The sequence below is a fragment of the Oncorhynchus tshawytscha genome, linkage group LG19 (assembly GCF_018296145.1).
Source record: "Oncorhynchus tshawytscha isolate Ot180627B linkage group LG19, Otsh_v2.0, whole genome shotgun sequence".
NCBI classification, from domain to species: Eukaryota; Metazoa; Chordata; class Actinopteri; order Salmoniformes; family Salmonidae; genus Oncorhynchus; species Oncorhynchus tshawytscha.
This window is the reverse complement of record NC_056447.1, coordinates 12369536-12384446: the sequence shown is the minus strand read 5'-3', so window position 1 is coordinate 12384446 and position 14911 is coordinate 12369536. Positions and strand designations below refer to the sequence as shown.

The following is a 14911-nucleotide window of genomic DNA, read 5'->3' as shown; positions in this document are numbered from 1 at the left end:
GGATCTGTTGGGGCGGTATGCAAATTGGAGTGGGTCCAGGGTTTCTGGAATGATGGTGTTGATGTGAGAGCCATGATCAGCCTTTCAAAGTATTTCATGGCTAAAGATGTGAGTGCTATGGGCGATAGTCATTTAGACAGGTTAGCTTAACCTGAAGGTCTTACTCACATCGGCTACGGCGAGCGAGATCACACAGTCGTCCGGAACTGCTGTTGCTCTCATGCATGGTTCAGTGTTGCTTGCCTTGAAGCAAGCATAGAAGGCATTTAGCTCATCTGATAGGCTCGCTTCACTGGGCAGCTCATGGCTGGGTTTCTCTTTGTAATCAGTGAGTTTATAAACCCTGCCATATTGGACGAGAATCAGAGCCATCAAAAGAGCCCTGAGGACGTAGCGGGATTAAATTTAGTAAATGCATGTGCTCCGTTGTTCATGATTTAAATGACTGGCGATGATAGATACGTTAACAAATTATAAAGATTTTACTAATAGTTATAATGGTTCACATAAGGTTAACTAGAAATCAACTGCTCCTAACAAAGTAATATTCAAGTGCATCACACAAAAGACCAAAGGGAACTTGGTATTCAATATATACATTGTATGATACAGTATATGCCTAGATAAAGGAAGACTCAGAAACATGCCATCTTTGTACACAGCAGGACAAATTCCTGCTTACAGAAATCGACAACAAAATGCAAATTAGCCAGGGCTGCTATCATAACACAACATAACCTGCATCTTAACATAATAGTCTTCCTGGTAAATGGTCATACAAACTGTGTTGAATTTCTTCATGAAAGCCCATAGTGTATTTATAAAACCTGCATAATATTCCGTAACAGTAACCTTGGAGTCTGCCCTAATATCAAACACCAGAATCATATCACAACCCTACTTCAAATACCTTCAGAATCTGAAACACCACTTAGCTGTACATAAGCATGGCTGGATGTAAATTACATCCAAAACAATGAACACATTCTCCTTGGCCTGTAATGTGTTAATATAATGTTTCCTACATGGAGCATTCCCTGCATCTTTAATATGTGACAGTCTGAACATTTATAATTATGGCGATTACCACCACTAAACAGTGTGACTGAGGGAAAAAGGAACCGTCGGAGAGCTAGGGAGAGAAGCCAGGCTTAACAGCTTGCTCCCCTGTGGATTATGCCGAGGGGAGCAGTGGATCCAGCTGATGTCAGCATTTCCTCCCGGTCTCCAACATTCCTCGATGCACTAGTGGCTATCATTGTGGCCAGTGTGAATGCATTAAGTGTGAATGCATTCACACAGTGATTTTCTCTGATCCTGATTACCTTGCAGTACAGAGGGTGACATGCCTGGAGTCTTTGGTGGTTACTGTACATTGTGGTGCAGTGGGGTTGCAATTCTCATGTTTGTGGATGTAGCCTACTTTGTGACAGAAACTAACCCTTTATTCCATCTCAAACCTACTGTAAGAAGCCCCAGGAAACTTGGTGCTGAAAATCAAATGCACTTTCCCATCAGACAAGAATAGGATTAGCCCATCGAGCTGAAGGCTCAAAACTCGAACCCAAGGGACTCATTGCTCTCTCACTCTGACTTCGAACTTGGGTGACAATCATGGTATCAACAATTGCTTCTAATGCACCTGATGTATGTCCTTGAACCGATTATTTTAAAATCACACACTGAAGAAGTTAAGGATAATTTAGTTGCTAATGGAAGCCTGCAGTACCCCGGTTGGCCTTCAACTTGAGTTACTCAATGATGGCAGCAGCACTGAGCTAGCCTGCAACATCACTTCCTGGAGTAGCTCAAACTGCACATGTTATGTCTCCATGAGACGCCATCATAACCGACTTAATTTGGCTTCAATGTGCTATTGACGCTTCACATAGGAATGAATGATATCAAAAATACGCACAAGGGCGTCATGCAACAGACGTCATCATAGCCGGCAACAGAACAGTGTAATGTCTACACTCGGTTTGTTGTTTTTATTAAATAGTTTTCATTAAATCATAGCTAAAGTTTGTATTGCTACGGATTCCGCGACGCGGCCCCGGGAATCAGCACGGATCCTGGGTGTATACCAACAGCCAGCGGCCAATCTGTGGACCGACCAAGGTCCACTGTCACCCAGGAGCCCGTGTCCATGACGTCAACTCCCTCCTGCCCACGGTTCTGGACAACTACTCCGAAATTGACACCATTGTCATTCATGTAGGTTTTAACAGCCTTTGTTTTAGGCGATCTGAGGAACTGAGGGAGGACAACTTTGATTTACTGTGGGAGCAACCAGCACTTTTTAAAAGAGACAGTATTCATCCTAACCGAAGGGGTTCCAGGATTATTGTTTTAGAGACTGACGGACAGGGTCTGGTAGTGCTCCAGTTCTCCCTGTCAGAATAAGCAACAGAGGACTTGGAAAGCATATCAACTCCTGTAGAAATGGCACTATGGTTATTGTGAGTAACCTCATTTATTTTCCTTTAACTCCACCTTCTAGTGAGTTTACAGTATACAAACTGTTCTCTTACCATTCTGATAGATTGGAGACGGTCAGAAAATGTGGTTGTAACGTTAGTCATTTGGTTGTTATTCCATTGGTTACCTCGAGGCAGATGCCCACAGACATTGAATATGACACTTTTAAATGTTAGAGCAATCACAAGTAAAAACCTTTCCAGTGAATGACCTCTGTACTGAGCTCAAAGTTGATTGCATGTTTCTCACTTAAACATGGCTGTAATGAGAGTGTAGTGCTGCTCTTATTGAAGCCTCCCCCTGGACTACAGCTTTTCATATATCAGAAAAGGGAAAAAAGTTGGGGTGACAACCTCTATTTTTACTAATGCTAACAGCTGTAAGGACATTTTGTTTGACGACATTGGGCATCTGTTATGCTATACTGTTTAAATGTCAGCCACCAATGCTGGCCATAACCCTATAGGCCACCAAACCACTGCCCCACTTTCTTTGCTGATTTATCTGAACTATTATCTATTGTCCTTGAACTATGATAAAATCATTGTGTTGGGAGATTTTAATATTCATGTTGACAGAGACTGACTCCAAGGCCATTGAATTTATGAATCTTTTGAGCACTATGGACTTTATCCAACATGTTACTGGGCCCACCCATAACTGCGGCCATACTCTGGACCTGGTTATTACCAAGGGGCTTTCTCCTGGGTCCACCCATAACAACAGCCATACTCTGGACCTGGTTATTACCAAGGGGCTTTCTACTGGGCCCACCCATAACCACAGCCATACTCTGGACCTGGTTATTACCAAGGGGCTTTCTACTGGGCCCACCCATAATCACAGCCATACTCTAGACCTGGTTATTACCAAGGTGCTTTCTACTGGGCCCACCCATAACCACAGCCATACTCTAGACCTGGTTATTACCAAGGGGCTTTCTACTGACATATCCTATATTGTTGATGTTGCTTTATCTGATCACCACTGGGGATTTTTTACAACCTTGATGCCCATAGCACCGGGTAGTACTGAACAGATTATTAAGAAACGCTATCTTACCTTTGACATTGCTACATCATTTATTGAGTGTATAAACAATACTCCACCACCTACATGTCGTCTTGTGATGATTTAGTTGATAACTTTAATAGCAAATTAAGAGCAACCATTGATGCCATAGCTCCAGTAAAGTTGAAAAAGGACACATCCAAACGGAGAGTCCCTCGGATGAGTGAGGAAACAAATCAATTAAAGAGAAATTACAGAAAGGCAGAGCGGAAGTGGAGACGGTCAAAGTTGAAGGTCCATTATGATATCTGAGAGAGCAACTTGGCTTATAAAACAAGGCAATTAAAAATGCCAGACGGGTTCATTTTTCTAACTTGATCACTATTAATCAGAATAATTTGAGTGCTCTTCTCGATCATTAATGGTCTAATAAATCCTACCCCACAAACCAATGTGAACTTTCCTCCACATCTAAATGTGATGAGATATATTTCAGATATAATATAATCAACATTAGGCTGTGTATCAGTCAAGCTGATGATAAGACCTGATGATAAGTTTGATGATATGTGTCCTAGCCTGTCATGCAAAGCCACTGTGGATTTATTCTCCCTGGTTGACACAGACATACTCAGGAAAGTGATATCACAACTTAAGCCTTCTACCTGCCTTATTGATCCTATCCCCACCACCTTCTACAAAACAGTTTTTAATTGCATGTCTGAAGTGCAAGCTATTGTTAAAAAACTGCTATGGTGAAACCCCTTCTGAAAAAAAGTCAATGAAATTCTTCAACTCTTAGCTGCACAGAGACAGTCTTAGTTAAAGTGGTACACGATCTTAGAGCCAACACAGATGCCAAACAGCTCTCTGTCCTTGTACTCCTGGATTTAAATGCTGCATTCGACACTGTTGAACACAATGTCCTTCTGGACAGACTGGAGAGGTGGGTTGGCCTCTCCGGTCCAGTTCTACATTGGTTTAGCACCTACTTAACCGGTCAAGAGTTTGTCATCACCCTTGGTGAAGATAACTCAGAAAATACATATCTCATGTGGCATTCCATAAGGTTTGATTTTGGGATTAGTACTGTTCCGTTGCTATATGTTAACCCTTGGCAGCATTATCAGAAAGCACAGCATTGATTTTCACTACTACACAGACAATACACAACTTTACATTTCTGTGTCACCAGAGGATTTTAGCTCCACAGATTCATTATTAGACTGTATTAGTGGGCAGCAGATAGCCTATTGGATAAGCCTAGTGGTTATGAGCTTTGGGCCAATAACCAAAAGGTCACTGGTTCAAATCCCTGGGCTGACTAGGTGGGGGGAAAAATCTGTTGATGTGCCCTTGAGCAAGGCACTTAACCCTAATTGCTCCTGTAAGTCGCTCTGGATAATAGCATCTGCTAAATTACTAAAATGTCAAATGTAAATGTATTAGTGATTTAAATACTTGGATGGCTCACAATTTCCTCCAGCTAAATCAAGACAAGACCGATGGTACTTATTGTTGGAGCCAAAGCAGAGAGAATCTATCCGCACATTTTAATTCACAGGCAATAAAGATGAAACACCAGCTAAAAAAAACCTAGGTTTCATTTTAGATTCTAAACTCAGTTTTGAATCACACAATAGGAATGTGACCAACATAGCTTAATACCACCTGAGGAACATTGCCAGGGTGCGGACTGTTTCTCTCTCAGTCTGATACAGAGAGACTCATCCATGCTTGACTACTGTAATGATCTCCTGTCTGGTCTACCCAAAAAATCCATTGGTCAACCGCAAAACCGAATGCTGCAGCACAGGTACTGACCAAGACCAGACAGAGCACACATTACACCGGTTTTAAAGTCTGTCTGCGCTGGCTGCCTGTGAGTTTTAGAATTAATTTAAATATTCTTCTATTGGTTTTTAAATCAATCCACGATTGTGCACCCCAATACATGTCAGACATGCTATTTATTTATGTACCCAGTAGGTTCCTCAGGTCCTCTGGCACTGACCTTTTAACTATCCCAAAGCCTAGGACCAAGAAGCATGGAGAGACAGCCTTTAGTTATTATGCCCCCAGCCTCTGGAATAGCCTGTCAGAGAACCCGAGGGGGACCAAGAAGCATGGAGAGACAGCCTTTAGTTATTATGTCCCCAGCCTCTGGAATAGCCTGTCAGAGAACCCGAGGGGGACCAAGAAGCATGGAGAGACAGCCTTTAGTTATTATGTCCCCAGCCTCTGGAATAGCCTGTCAGAGAACCTGAGGGGGACCAAGAGGCATGGAGAGACAACCTTTAGTTATTATGCCCCCAGCCTCTGGAATAGCCTGTCAGAGAACCGAGGGGGACCAAGAAGCATGGAGAGACAGCCTTTAGTTATTATGTCCCCAGCCTCTGGAATAGCCTGTCAGAGAACCTGTGGGGGACCAAGAGGCATGGAGAGACAGCCTTTAGTTATTATGCCCCCAGCCTCTGGAATAACCTGTCAGAGAACCTGAGGGGGACCAAGAGGCATGGAGAGACAGCTTTAGTTATTATGCCCCCAGCCTCTGGAATAGCCTGTCAGAGAACCTGAGGGGGACCAAGAGGCATGGAGAGACAGCCTTTAGTTATTATGCCCCCAGCCTCTGGAATAGCCTGTCAGAGAACCTGAGGGGGACCAAGAGGCATGGAGAGGCAGCCTTTAGTTATTATGCCCCCAGCCTCTGGAATAGCCTGTCAGAGAACCTGAGGGGGCTGAAACTGTGGACATATTTAAAAGAGATCTTAAACACATATTTTTAGCTTTGCTTTTCCTTAGGGTGCTTTTTATCTTATGTTTGTTGTGTAAGTAAATATTTCAGATATATATATTTTTTAAATGTACTCGTTTTTTCCTGTAAAGCACATTGCATTCCATGCATGAAATGTGCTGTATAAATAAAGCTTAACTAGATATGATCGAAGGCTTTGTCCATTCAAAACAGAAAGAACTTTCTGTCTGGTTTCTGAGAACATTTTCTACAAGAATGATCCCAGAACATCATTAGTGTTGCATCTTCAGTGAAATATGATATCACAAAATAAAATACAATAATATCAATCTAAAAGACTATTACCACACGCATGCACACACTCACCCTGGTGATGCCCACGTTGAGTTCTTCAGGAACCAAGGTGACCCGGATAAAGCAGCCGGGGAAGTCCCCTTCCTCCTTCTCCAGCAGGTCCTTGCCCTGGTGCAGGGCGATGTGGAGCACCCCCGGCCCAGGCCCTGGTCGGGCCTCGTACTCCAGGGTCACCTCCAGCTGCCCCACTGTGTAGTCGTGCCCAAAATTGTTGCCGATGGAGGAAATAGAGCTGAGAGAGTCGGTGGACATGGAGCGGTTGAAGGGCACGACCCCACCGGCAGGGTCCGTCAGCTCCCGGCTCATCAGCTCCAGGTGTCCCAGGTCCCGCAGCCCATCCGGGGTGTCCACCAGCTGCAGGCTGGGCTTACGACTCAGGTTGGTGGAGGCGGAGGCCCGTCTGTGGTTGTTGGCGACCACTCTCTGAGGACACAAACAACGCAAAATTACACATCAACTCTTGCGTCAATGTCTAAGAAATTCAGTCATATTTTATTAGGTAACACTTTATATGAAGGGGGTATACATAAAGTTGTTATGAAACCAGTATTATTGCAGTATTATTCATAACCTTAGTAACACATTTATCCACAGGAATTTCCAAATTAAAGGCCTTTTGTAAAATGGAAATGTTTATTTTTTACTTCTTCTTCTATAGTATATTGGCGATCACACAATTTAATGAGCATCCTGCCACCCACTCTGCGGGATGGAAATAGGATTCCAACTTTTCTGTTAAATAAATAAAACAGATGATCCCTACACAGGCTCAAGGGAACCTGGGAGGGTGGGTCTTCCAGTGCTTGCAAGTCTTCAGGTGTAAAATCCCTGAGTCCCAAAACCTTGTCTGAAGCAGCCATTATAATGTCCAGTTCCTTCGACTTCCTTGAAACTTGTGCTATACAGTTTATAACTGTGGCAATAAACGCAACAAAATCCATATTTTTAACACACAGGGTATCTTTTGTCTGGCAGCAAACATTTACTACAGGCTGTGGTGTATCCACAACCATATATTCACTAGCTTCACTTGTTTTTGCAATTATTTTAATCGCCTCCCCATAGGAGATTCGATTTACCGCTCTAACTTTTGTCACTTCAATCTCCTTCACCCTTACAGGGCACTCCAGGAACTCGGGATCATGAGCCCCACCACAATTGCAACACTGTCGTCCTTCTACCCACAGTTCTTCAATATACTCTGTGCGTCTGCACACACTTGAAACATGGCTAAATACTTTACAATTCTTGCACTGCAATGGTTTTGGGAGGAAAGCTCTTACAGCGTATCTTACATAACCAAGCTTCACATGCGTTGGTATTTGCTCTTTATCAAAAAACAACAGGACTGACAGACTTTCTTCTTTTTCTCCATTCACCCAGATGGTCAGACGCCAGGCACCACTACTCCGGGAATTCTATTCAGGTGTTGAATCTGAACATCTGTCGTCACCCCTGAGATGACTCCTTTGATGGGTGCTCTACGCCGAAGTTAGAAACACAAAACTTATGTTGTCTGGATTCTTTTGAGGCCGACTGCAATCTTTCTCTTTTCTTCAGAAATACAATTAATCAAAATAAGACCACTCCAGGTCACTCTGACACAGTCCACTTTTCCCAGAGCAAAACACCATCATTTGACACCTCAAACGGTTTTCCCACATATGCATCCTTACTAGAGGTCGACCGATGAATCGGAATGGCCGATTAATTAGGGCCGATTTCAAGTTTTCATAACAATTGGAAATCGGTATTTTTGGGCACCGATTATTATTATTTTTTTTACACCTTTATATAATCTTTATTTAACTAGGCAAGTCAGTTAAGAACACATTCTTATTTTCAATGACGGCCTAGGAACGGTGGGTTAACTGCCTCGTTCAGGGGCAGAAAGACAGATTTTCACATTGTCAGCTCGGGGGATCCAATCTTGCATCCTTACAGTTAACTTGTCCAACGCAATAAGGACCTTGCCTCTCTCTCGTTGGACTCCACAAGGAGTGTTACGCAAATGCAGTAAGCCAAGGTAAGTTGCTAGCTAGCATTACACTTATAAAAAAACAATCAATCATAATCACTAGTTAACTACACATGGTTGATGATATTACTAGATATTATCTAGCGTATCCTGTGTTGCATATAATCTGACTGAGCATACAAGCATACAAGTATCTAAGTATCTGACTGAGCGGTGGTAGGCAGAAGCAGGCGTGTAAACATTCATTCAAACAGCACTTTCGTGCGTTTTGCCAGCAGCTCTTCGTTGTGGGTCAAGCATTGCGCTGTTTATGACTTCAAATTTATCAACTCCCGAGATTAGGCTGGTGTGACCGAAGTGAAATGGCTGTCTAGCAAGCGTGCGCTAATAGCGTTTCAAACTTCACTCACTCTGAGCCTTGGGGTGGTTGTTTCCCTTGCTCTGCATGGGTAACGCTGCTTCGATGTGGTGGCTGTTGTCGTTGTGTTGCTGGTTCGAGCCCAGGGAGGAGCGAGGAGAGGGACGGAAGCTATACTGTTACACTGGCAATACTAAAGTGCCTATAAGAACATCCAATAGTCAAAGGTTAATGAAATACAAATGGTATAGAGGGAAATAGTCCTATAATAACTACAACCTAAAACTTCTTACCTGGGAATATTGAAGACTCATGTTAAAAGGAACCACCAGCTTTCATATGTTCTCATGTTCTGAGCAAGGAACTGAAACGTTAGCTTTCTTACATAGCACATATTGCACTTTTACGTTCTTCTCCAACACTTAGTTTTTGCATTATTTAAAGCAAATTGAACATGTTTCATTACCTACTTGAGGCTAAATTGATTTTACTGATGTATTATATTAAGTTAAAATAAGTGTTAATTCAGTGTTGTTGCAATTGTCATTATTCCCCCCCCCAAAAAAGGCTGATTAATCGGTATCGACTTTTTGGTCCTCCAATAATCGGTATCGGCGTTGAAAAATCATAATTGGTCGAATCCTTACTCAACAAACGTATCCCAACAAGAAGTGATTTATTATCCTTTACACACATACTCCAATTATCGAACATTTTCCTTAGAATTTTCAATACTACTGTTGTCCATTCAGAACATTCATCTTCACCAAATTTGCATTGACTTCTGCCATCTTTCTCCCCCGCTGCCATCGCTATTGGCTCCTTAATTTCTCGCTAGATGACGTTCTGCCATTACTGTGACATTGTCACAGCAGGGACCTGTGACATTTTCCTTGCTGTGGTAGTCTGGGTACCCATCTTTAAAAAAAAAAATGTTTTAATTTTATTTCCCACACCAGATGCAAACATATACACACGTACAACACTTTACAGACGCACACAAACAATGACTACATCTCATCTGCCGAGGCCGCATGCTCACACACCCATCCCTAGTGCCTCCATTATGGTTTGACACACGGCCAGTTATGCATTAGGGGGCGCTATTGAAATTTTTGGATGAAAAACGTTCCTGTTTTAAACAAGATATTTTGTCACGAAAAGATGCTCGACTATGCATATAATTGACAGCCTTGGAAAGAAAACACTCACGTTTCCAAAACTGCAAAGATATTGTCTGTGAGTGCCACAGAACTGATGTTACAGGCGAAACCCAGATAAAAATCCAAACAGGAAGTGCCGCATTTTTTTGAAACCGCCTCATGCCAATGACTCCTTATATGGCTGTGAATGAGCTACAAATGAGCTTACGTTTTCCACGTATTCCCAAGGTGTCTACAGCATTGTGACGTATTTTTACGCATTTCCATTGAAGAATAGCCGTAAGGGACCATATATAGCAAGTGGTCACATGGTGTCTCCCGCAGAAAATCTTGCGTAAAATACTGAGGTAGCCATTTTTCCAATCGCTTTTGATGAGAAACCAATTGCCTCGACGGATATATTATGAAATATATATGTTAAAAACACCTTGAGGATGGATCCTAAACAACGTTTGCCGTGTTTCTGTCGATATTATGGAGTTAATTTTGAAAAAAGTTCGGCGTTGTAGTGGTAGCATTTTCCGGTCGATTTCTCAGCCAAGCATGACGAGAGCTATTTCGCCTACAAAAATAATATTTTTGGAAAAAAAGGAACATTTGCTATCTAACTGGGAGTCTCCTGAGTGAAAGTATCCAAAGTTCTTCAAAGGTAAATTATTTAATTTGGTTGCTTATCTTATTTTCGTGAAAATGTTGCCTGCTGCCAGCAGAGCCTAGCATAGCATTATGCCATGATAAACTTACACAAATGCTTGTCTAGCGTTGGCTGTAACGCATATTTTGAAAATCTGAGATGACAGTGTTGTTAGCAAAAGGCTAAGCTTGTGTTTGAATATATTTATTTAATTTCATTTGCGATTTTCATGAATAGGAAAAGTTACTAGTTACTATTTATGTCCGCTGTGTTATGCTAATTCGTTTGAGGCTATGATTACGATCCCGGATCCGGGATTGCTCGTTGCAAGAGGTTAAATTGCACACATTTGGTTTTTTTCGGTCGCCCGTTGACATTTCAATAACAAATCATTCGATTTGTCCATTGTGATGGCGGATTGAGTGATATTCACGTTTTTCAGAATGTTTTTTTTTTCAAGATGATAGATGAGAAGAGAATTGTCCAGCCCATTGGGTGTCTCACTATACCCCCATATACCATGTCTTGAAATATGCAGACAGATGGATTAAAAGTACATTTACATTGTAATACTTCTGACAGCTAACTTTCTAGCTCCACCCATAATTTTTGTACTTTATAGCATTCCCAGAAAGCATGGATTATTGAGTCATTGTTAGTTTTACACTTAAAGGGAATTTCACCATGGCTTTGCCACGGCATAGAGTCATGACTATATTACTTTATCATAAACATCATAGTTCTTCAAACCAAAAACTAGAACATTTTAATTTCACTGGAAGAATCTGGAAGTTGACTCACTGTGTATTGGTCTGCTCATAATGCGCCACAAAGTCTGGCATTCATAGCGTATGCTGATACCGTCTGCTAGGTAGAGGGGGCGTGCCCACAAACTGAATAATGTCGTTGTTTACTTCGAACGACCAACACACAGTAATCTCAGAACTTCTCTAGGCAAATTTTTTTTTACTGTTTGACATCATGCCCATATGGTGTTCTGTTGCTGGCTAAGCCAATTACAAACATGCGCAGAGATGTGTTATCTTTCACAAATCTACCTACCAGAGATTCACCCCAATTCTGCCAGTGGCTTGCGGCTATCAAGAATGATGAGGTGAGCAAAAATTGTCAGAAGGATTTTCAGGCTGAACTGATGGGGAATACATTTAGACGACAGCTTAAAAGTGACGCAATACCAGCAATTTTTATCCCTTCAGTCCATGAATGTTTCATGTGTTTTGACCTGTCCACAAATTAATATAGTTGGTTAAAGTGTTCGTTTTGATATTTCAACCTGCGTGTCCTGATCGCGTCTGGTGTGGATGGACAAAATCGGTGTAGTCAGCATGTTACACCAGTTAACGTGCTTTACCCAAAGATTTTCGCCGAAATCTTGTCTATTTCAAGTCTTCTCTCATTGATGGAGACAGGTGGGTGTCCACCCCAAAGTCCTGCATGTCATGATGACAGGGACCTGTCTCGATCAATGAGTGAGAAGACTTGAAATAGACACGATGACGGCGCACATATTGTCGGATGACTTTATGACGCTAAAAAACTATTTTAATTACGTAGCATTTTCAAAATTCAAACTGACCCCCTGCAACTGGAAACATACATTTTATGAGACTCCTGTTTCCCAGAATAGAGGAGGAAGACGACATCGCTAAGGTTGGTTGAACAGTCTCAATTCTACACCAAACAGTACCTATCCTGTAACTCCCAGCAATGGATACCAGAAATCTTTGGCTAAATCACATTATCTGGTGTAACAATCTGTAGCTAAGAGAACTGGTGATCACAGCAGATGATGGGAGGGGTGGTCATGATGAAATTACCATCCCAAAGAAACATACAGTAAGTTCAGGGAATACTTGTAAAGGTGTGGGAGAAGTGTTGTCATTTTCAAACTTTCATTCAACTCCCCATGAGTCATCTGCTTGAAATCCAGACTAATGTCTAATCCTTTGAAAGGGATACAGATCACAGGATTCAGTTCTGCTACAATGACACACGCAGGCAAAGGAATTCTGTTTCTGTATCTAGATTCCACTCCAGGAAGAAGCCCGGGCACTACACAGTATTGTCTGTAAGACAAAAAACAAAAAATTATATGCTATTATTGTACAGTTGGAACGACAGTTGAACTGTGCCAGCATAACATCAACATTAGGGTAGACTAGTTGAACATGCATACATGTGCACAGACACAGAGATGACATTTACAACAATATCTAGCCTAATAGAAGGAAATATGGCATAATCCTCAACCTTTGCACAGTGACCAGACCGTACAAATGAGCCTAGGAAGATAGATAGATAGCATTTACCTACAGCTATGTCTATGCTGTAACATGAGGTGATGCTGGCGGATGAATGGCACGACAATGGGCGTCACGGTATCTCTGTGCATTCAAATTGCCATCGATAAAATGCAGTTGTGTTCGTTGTCCATAGCTTATATTTGCTCATACCATAACCCCAAAGCCACCATGGGGCACTCTGTTCACAACGTTGACATCATCAAACCGCTCTCCCACACAACACCATACACGTGGTCTGCCATCTGCCCCGTACAATTGAAACTGGGATTAATCTGTTAAGAGCACACTTCTCCAGTGTGCCAGTGGCAGTCGAAGTTGAGCATTTGCCCACTGAAGTTGGTTACGACGCCGAACTACAGTCAGGTCAAGACCCTGATGAGGACGACGAACACGCAGATGAGCTTCCCTGAGACGGTTTCTGACAGTGTACAGAAATTCTTCAGTTGTCCAAGCCTACAGTTTCATCAGCTGTCTGTGTGGCTGGTGTAAGATGATCCCGCAGGTGAAGAAGCTGGATGTGGAGGTCTTGGGCTGGCGTGGTTACACATGGCTTGTGGTTGTGAGGCCGAGTTTGGAGATGGCTTATGGTAGAGAAATTAACACTCAATTGTCTGGCAACAGCTCTGGTGGACATTCCTTAAGTCTGCATGCCAATTGCACGTGAATGGGGTTGATCACCATGGAGACAGAGGGACACACGTTACACTGTGGCCGGCTCTGGGCGGGGGTCTGGTGGAGCCAGATGCACACTGGGATATTGCATGTGCTACTTGCTTGGATGATAAATTATTTTCATGGATCACTTCAATAAGAGAGAGCATGTTTAGACATGCAGCTAGACAATGAACCTAACGGTGCTTACAAGACATCTGGGAACTCTGAAAAATATGAGGTCAAATCATGAGGTCAGTGATCTTCAGGTCAGGAAGTCGAGGCTCCGGGGCCTCCCGAGTGGCGCAGCGGTCTAAGGCACTGCATCGCAGTGTTCGATACCAGGCTGTGTAACAACCGGCAGTGACCAGGAGTCCCGTAGGGCAGTGCACAATTGGCCCAGCGTCGTCCGGGTTAGGGGATGGTTTTGCCATGGGGGCTTTACTTGGCTCATCGTGCTCTAGCGACTCCCTGTGGTGGGCCGGGTACTTGCAGGTTGACTTCTGTTTGGCGGGTCATGTTTCGGAAGACGCATGACTCGACCTTCGTCTCTCCCGAGCTCATTAGGGAGTTGAAGCGATGAGACAAGTATTTGAAATTGGGAGAAAAAGGGGGTAAAAAATGTAATAAAGGCTAGGCTCTAGAAAGGAACCCGAGTTCCCGAGTTGGAATTCCGAGTTGGATGACCATTCAAAACTATTTCTCCCAGTCGGAGTTCCCAGTTGTCTTGACTGCACTGAAGTTGGAGATTTCCCACTTCCAAGTTCCCATTTTTTTTAAAGCGGCAATAATCCCAACCCATACTACTAGCAAAACAAACTGATTGTCATAGCTAACCACGATGCATGAATCTGCAGATAGATAAAGCTAACCAACTAGGGTCCATGTTAGCTAGCTAGCTAACATTAGGCTATAACTAGCAATAAATATGGCTTTCTGACGTACAAATAATATTATTACACAGATCATAAAAGTAACATTAGCTGGTGAGTCCCCTCTGACAGTACGCTTTAACTTGCAATGAAAACGACTGACAAAATTATAAACTCATAATATCTGAAAATATAGCTAGCTAGACTCTTACCTGTATACATGGATGAACTCTTCTCCCTCTCTTTCACAGATACCATGGTTGCCCTTAGTTTGAAGATGTAATCTTCACTGTGTCCTCGGATGACCCCTCCTGTCTCAGCCTCCAGTAT

At 42.6% G+C, this 14911-nt stretch overlaps 1 protein-coding gene across 2 annotated transcripts in view; it reads right to left on the bottom strand.

Moving 5' to 3' along the window:
* syt12 (synaptotagmin XII) overlaps positions 1-14911 on the bottom strand; it is a 42998-nt gene that overhangs the window by 5960 nt on the left and 22127 nt on the right. For both annotated transcript variants that reach the window (XM_024379117.2, XM_024379118.2), the window contains one exon: positions 6614-7024. In XM_024379117.2, the coding sequence (XP_024234885.1) occupies positions 6614-7024 (411 nt within the window). The remainder of the gene's footprint in view (positions 1-6613; positions 7025-14911) is intronic.